The sequence below is a fragment of the Echinops telfairi genome, unplaced genomic scaffold (assembly GCF_000313985.2).
Source record: "Echinops telfairi isolate 266 unplaced genomic scaffold, ASM31398v2 ScPeMD7_7405;HRSCAF=8443, whole genome shotgun sequence".
In the NCBI taxonomy this organism is placed as follows: domain Eukaryota; kingdom Metazoa; phylum Chordata; class Mammalia; order Afrosoricida; family Tenrecidae; genus Echinops; species Echinops telfairi.
In genome coordinates this window covers 729,993-736,936 of record NW_022111305.1, presented here as the reverse complement: position 1 = coordinate 736,936, position 6,944 = coordinate 729,993, and the positions used below count along the sequence as shown (strand labels likewise).

Genomic DNA, 6,944 nt, shown 5'->3' with positions numbered 1-6,944 from the left:
TCGCCCAGGAAAGCAACAGAGCATTCCAACGCTCCCCTTGTACCTCTTCCAATTATGAGCCAGAATCAACCTGATGGCAGTGGGTTTGGTTTTGGAAAGGTGTGAGAAAAATCAATGTGTGTGGAAAGCCACTGTTCGTGGTATTCTGGTTAAAACATGGTATTCTGGTTAAAACATGGATTGCAGAGGAGTTTCTGCTCAGTGGATCTGGGGAGAAGCCTCCGATTTTGTGGTTCTAACTGGTTCCCAGGTGAAAGGGCTGCAGCTGGTCCTGGGGTCACGGCTGGCTCGAGGATATTGCAAACGTGGCAGCAATAGAGATTTTCATGTTCACGTAAGATAAAGTCACATTTAAAAACAAACGAAACTCCAGTTTGTTGAAGCCTTCGCTAACACTCCCCTTTCTGGAAGGAATGTAACTGCGCTACTTTTAATAGCAAATGTTTAGCTCTGTCTGGAACGTACCTGCTTAGACTATTTGGGACATCTAATTAGCCAAGAAAAAGTTGATAATGAGATATAAACAGCTTGTAGTTTTTGAAAACTCACTGGTTTTCATCAGCAAAAACATGAGTTATTAACCTATCGAAGAAAATGCATACAGTTTTCGGAATGGAGATGCAAACTTTTTATTTCTATTGAATTTTGCTTCATTAAAAAATTATATGAAGTTGTAACAGAAATAGAAACATGTTATATAACTGCCTTCAAACTCCAAAGGCACAATAAACATAGACACATTTTAACAACATCTACTGTTTTAACAAATTTTATTATCATCATTGTTGTCATTTCTGTCTCCAGAAATACTACCAATTATTAACAAACAACTTACTTGGTGTGGCTTACTGAACAAAACAGCAATGATTCTAAATACAAAAAGAGTCAACCCCTACTACATTCAATGAATTTTGGTAGCTTGCTGTGTGCTTTTAAGAGACTTGATTCTATAAAACATCTTTCTTTCTGTTGAAAAGTCCTAAAATCTGCCATGCGAAAGCATATAGGCATACAGACATCTGTGAACTTGTGTTTATATATGCTAATCTGCAATCTGAGGCCAGTTACACCTTATTCTGAGTAGTCATGAGCGTCCACTTGAAACTGTGACAACAGAACCTTTATAAGCTTCATCTCAAGACCTCAGAGCCGCCGCCACCAAGCAAAACAAAAGAACCCATAGTTCACACAACCTTGAGCAGCCCTGGGGAGTACTCGCTTTGAGCCACTCACTCATCAGAAGGACCCGGGGACAGGGCTATCAGTAATCAGAAGCAAAATAGGTGGGCAGACTCCCAGAGGTGACCTCTCTGGACCCATCCTGAGAGTGGGCTGTGTCATTACACACCAGCGTCACAATGATTTCCAGTTATCTGACCACATCAGGTGAGCCTTTGAATGAAACTTAGGAGTAATTCCTACAATGACTAAACCAGAAAGCCTACAGACCACGGGGGTTACTCCGCAGTAAACCAGAAATCCAAGTAGGAAACCACCACATTTCTCAGGAATTAAAGGTTTCACTGTATTTCATCTCTCCCTGTCCCCCAATCGCACCACTCTGAGTATAAAACTGCCACATGGCTCCCATGTCAGAGTCACGCCCATCTAAAAGATGTTCGGGGCTCATGACAGATGACTAGATCATCTATCTGTAAGTGATCCTGCATTGAGAGAGCATTATCTTCTTGTTCTGTTAAAACATGAACTAAAAACACTGTCCTTTCATGTTTTGACCATGCCCTTCTCTTAGGGAATAGGTACGCTCTCCTCTGATCTCACACGAACACACGTGCATTATTATTATTTTGTTCTTGTTCTATCCGCTTCAGCCATACAATGTTTATAAAAAGTCCTCAGGAAAAAGAATGGACTTCAAGTCGTGTTAAGGAAAGCGGGGAGGCAACATGGCAACTTCACACAGTCTTCAAGTAAACAGAATCCCCGGTGTATCTGGAAAGGGCGAGGTTGTAAAGAAGAAAACTCTAGGGGGGTTTTGTCTGACTTATCCCCACCAAGCAAGCTGGGACTCTGCAGTCTTAAGGCACAAAACAGCTTTGCTGGGTGGCCTGCACCTGTGATTGGGATTTTAAAAAAGTGAAAATAGGAATATAATATGTAACATGTAAATAAAAATAGAAATCATTTTGCAAGAGTTTGAAACCACTGGGGGAAGTTGGGAGACAATCTAAACAAACGAATGCCTTGTACACATAGCTATTTGTCTCAAGAGTTTACAACAACAACAAGATCCACAGCCTACACAGTTCAAACAGGATTGGAGAATGCCATTAGGGCATCTTGGTGTGATCACAGTGCTGTCTCAAAAATGGCGAAGGCTGAGGGCTGTCCATTGGAAGTGTTCACCGCCACAGGGCCATTGTGAGTAATAGCTGGGTAGTTCTTTCGGAAGTATACCTGTTTAAAAAAATAAATAAAACAGAGTGAGGCCAGGATTTAAAAAATAAATGCTTAAAAGGGCTCCTCCCAGGTGATGCACCTCCATGTCCCCGTCTTCAAGGGAGCAAACCTATCAGGAGTGGAGACACAATGAGAAACACGGGGCTCTATGGACTCTGGGCAGGAAGGCGGCCCGTCAACGCTCAGCTGGACGGCGCGGAATGCCTCAACCTGTAGCTTCACTTGAGTTCTGAGCAGTCTGCTTCACAGACAGTTTTCTTATCACCACATTCAATTGATAAGCGAGACTCATTTTATGGCTTCAAACCCTGGAGATAAATTAAAAACAGGGCGGCAAAGAGGCTGGGGAATCTGGTGCCTGAGCGAGGGTTTCTCATTTTCACACACAAAATGAGCACAATGGATTTGGATGTTAATATCAGGTTGTAATCCCTATATTTTATAAACCGTGATTGACAAGCATTGAAATGTCGGCGTGTATGTATGAAATATCCCGGCATTTAATTTTTGCGGCAAAGCAGTTATAGGTCCTATAGAAATGTGATCTGGGGATAGTGGGCTATCATAATGAACCGTGAAGCAAAAGCTTTAACAATGACTCCACCAGGCAACTTCTCTAAAAATGCAAGATGATACCAAATAATAGAATAGCTCTTTGCCCGGCCTTTAAGTTCCTGAATTCTACCAATTTTTAGCTGAACTGAGAGAGATACAGGTTTTCTGATAAATGTATAATCAGAACATAAAGGAAATGAAATACTGTCAAATTTCTCTGTTCCACAAACATCAGTTTTGAGAAGCTGTATCGTATCTCAATTCCTTGACAGATGTGCACAACAAAATGAAATAATGTCAAGATTTGTGAGCTCTTATCTCAAAATGTGTTTGGGTGAAAAAGGCCTTCAAATGGAATTTCTTCCCGCTTCTCCAAAGAAGAATGTAAAAAGTTTTGTTTGAGTCTTCAAAGCAGAAAATGCATCTCTCTGAGGCTGACGTGTGTCATGAGCAGGGTCTCATCATCATTTGACTCTGGATCTATTTTATCAACACCTGGCTCCAAATCCATTTGTGAGTGGCGTCAACAGAGTCATCACCAGATATAACCAACCTCACATGCACACGGGAAATGCGCAGAGACGCCCACCTAAATATTAAGGGTGGCTTTCACTCTGTTTGCTTGCATACTGGTTATTCCCCAAGCCTCATTAGAAGTGTATGTCACGTTTTGTTAAAATGTCGCTTGGGGAAAAAGAACACTTCTCCCCTGAGGCTTGGGCTCCACTGGTATTTGAGGCACCTGAGGCTCTTTTCATCACCATGCAAGTGTACAGAAATAAGACTTTTCCGGTAATTTCAAAGCATCTCAAACAACCCCACTCCCCTGCCCCTGCTACCACTGGCTTTAAAAGCCAGCTCATCTTAGGCAGTCACTTATTTATATACTCCACAAAGACAAGTTCTTGAACTAAAAGGATCAAGAGAAAGACATAGCGATCTCTACAAGGAGCGGGTGCATGGAGACAATCACTGGTGCAATGGTTGATGGGAAAGGACGGGTAGGGAATTGGGGAGCGACCAGTGAATGTGGGAGAGAATACAGCGCTGATTGTGATGAGGTAACTCTTTGTAGAAGTGGTTTAACCATGGAAGTTTAAGATAGGTGAATATTATATCAAGATAACTACTGGGGAAAAAATCAAACTTGACCAATGTTTACCATGGGTAAGGAGGCCGATGAAGGAGGAAGAGTGTTTGTTTAGTGGTGGAACAATTTGGAGAGGGATAACATTAATGGTGGTACAACATGAAGAGGATAATCAATGGCACTGAATTACACACATAGAAGTTGCTGAATTGGTGAATGTTTTGTTGTATACATTTTTGTCAAAATTGAAAAAAATTACATGAATAACGAGTGTGGAGGTAAAGAAAATGTTCTAACATTGATTGTAGTAAAGATTGCAGGACTCCTCTTGAAAGAGTTGAACTATTGAATTGTATGATTTATGGATGAAGTGCCAATAAAACTATTTTAAAAATTTCTGGTTGATTAAGCCTCAGGCCCCACCCCCACCAACCAGTTGCTGGGATTTTGATTCCTGCCCTGGTGAGCCGGGTGCATCGGAACAGAACTGCGCTGCACGGGGTTTGCGCAGTTGATTTTCCAAAAGTCCATCTCCAGGCCGAGCAGTTTCCAAAGCGGTCCATCTTTTGGTACGCAGCCAAGGTGTAGCCATTTGCAATATCCTGAACCACCACTAATGCATGACAACCCTCTCAAGCCAGTTCCTTTCCACATGCGATTTTTCAGTATAATTTAAAAATAACTAGATAATAGATGTTAATTCTCCACTCACATGCTCTCAGATCCATGATCTGGCATCCTTGGTGAACAATAAATTGCCTGAGTATAAAATCTGTAATCTGACCTTCCTTTTGCTTATCTGGCACTATGCTGTTTACCATCCTACAAAAACCTAAAAGAGGTGAAGGGCCTTTTTGAGAGGGCCGGTTCTGGAGGCAGCCAAGATAATGGCACATTGTTTAGCCCTGTCTACTTGTCCTAGGCTAAGCCTGGGATGGAGGGGCCCGGTCTCAGCTCTCCTGGACTCACTGCCACCCTAGGAAACCCCCGTCTCTCCATGCTGCCTGTCTCGTCTGCTAAAGGACACAACAATGACTCAACTCACCAGAACTAATTAATGGCTGCGAGCTGCAGGCTGAAAACATGCTAGGGTTGGGTGTAAATTTGGAAACTGCTCAGAGAGGTGGCCGCTTTGTACAAGGAAAGCTGTCACATCGTCGTCTTGCAGGTTCCCTTTTCTGGGTCTCTGACGGGCTCTGCACAGAACCTCCGGAGGTGAGATGCCAGATCCCTCTGATTCTCCTGGAAGCGAAGAGGAATGGCCGGAAGCGGGGAGGCTCTGGAGCCAGGCACTACTCTTTAACTCACCAGGGACTGAAAAGGTGCTGAGGCTCTTCTGCCCCAGTGTGTCCAAATGTCAACAAAGGGATACCAGCGACACTGGCTCAATCCCTCTTTGTTGAAAGTATTGAGAAGCAAGGAGATTACTTTGAAGACGAAAGTGTGCCTGACCCAAGCCATGATATTTTTAACCACCGCCTATGCGTGTGAAAGTAGACCACTGAATAAGGAAGAATAGATGCAGTTGAATTGTGGTGCTGGCAAGAATACGGAAAGTACACAGGCTGCCAACAGAACACACAAGTCGGTTTGGAAGAAGGAAAGTCAGAATTCCGTTTACAGGCAAGGTTGACAAGACTTTGTCTCCTACCCTTTGGACATGGACGTGCTGTCAGGAGAGACCAGTCCCGGAAGCAGACAGCATGCTTGGTAAAGCGGAGGCCCAGCCAAAAAGAGCAAGGCCCTCAGCCAGATGAACTGACACAGCGGCTGCGATGTGCTCAAACCTAAGAACAATGGGGGTGGCCCCGGACGGGCCTGTTTCCTTCCGCTGTGCACAGGGTCACTGTAGGTTGGAACCAACTCAATGACATCGAACAACAACAACAAGTGGCTACGCGGAAGAACTGTGGAGCTTCAAAGGAACAGACGGTTTGGGTCATCAGAATTCCTCTTGTGAAGAGTGCACGCAAAGAACTCTCAGCTGCTGGTTGGGAAGTTGGAGGCCTGAGCCATCCTAAGGTGCTTAGGAAGAAAGGTCTGGCAAACAACTTTTTAAAAAATCTGCCACTGAAAACACTATGGAGTGCAGTTCTACCGTGATTCACATGGGTCAACGTGGGTCGGGGGCTGACTTGGTCATACCTGATCTTGGTCATGCCTGAATCTGGGTTGCAAGTAAATTTTAACAAAGTCATTGTAATGAATTCTATTGTACAAAAAGCAACGTTGTAAAATATTTTTAAAAAGCAACATTGCAATACAAGGTGTGCTGCACAGAGAAAGGAGAACAACCGAGCCTTTTCTTTCATTTTATTTATATTATTTAATGCATTAAATTCTGGCTCAAGGCTTTGACTCAATATAATCAGAGTCACTCTCCAAGAATCAGACTCCTTAAACATAAAGTTGACCTAATGGCGGTGACTTAACCGGCTGTTTATTGTGATGTTGGACAGTGTGCTACCAGGATTGCATATACTAGAAGGGTCACGCATGGTGGACAAGTTTCGGTGGAGCTTCCAGTTGAGGCAAATGGGGGAAATGGAACAGGCAGACCACTTTTGAAATAATAACCATGAAATGCCATATAAACAGCAGCAAAACATTGTCTAATTGTTTTATGCAGCATTTCAGTCAATTGCCCTAATACTATTTCTAATGTTTCTGTAATATCTCCTAATTCATTGTACAGTGCCTGGGTTTTAAAAGCTTAAGGGTCATCAAGCTCAGAAGCAACAAAGCCCACATGGAGGAAGCATACCAGCCTATGCAACCACAAGGTGTCAAAGGGATCGGTTATAAGGCATAATCAGAATGAAAAATCTTACCATAGTGAATGATGGGGGGAGTGCGGAGTGGAGACCCAAAGCCCATT

At 43.2% G+C, this 6,944-nt stretch overlaps 1 protein-coding gene across 3 annotated transcripts in view; it reads right to left on the bottom strand.

The window, feature by feature from the left end:
- Positions 1-604: 604 nt before the first annotated feature.
- ABCC4 (ATP binding cassette subfamily C member 4) overlaps positions 605-6,944 on the bottom strand; it is a 283,125-nt gene continuing 276,785 nt past the window's right edge. For all 3 annotated transcript variants that reach the window (XM_004709768.2, XM_045296369.1, XM_045296368.1), the window contains one exon: positions 605-2,418. In XM_004709768.2, the coding sequence (XP_004709825.1) occupies positions 2,311-2,418 (108 nt within the window). In that variant the 3' untranslated portion in view covers positions 605-2,310. The remainder of the gene's footprint in view (positions 2,419-6,944) is intronic.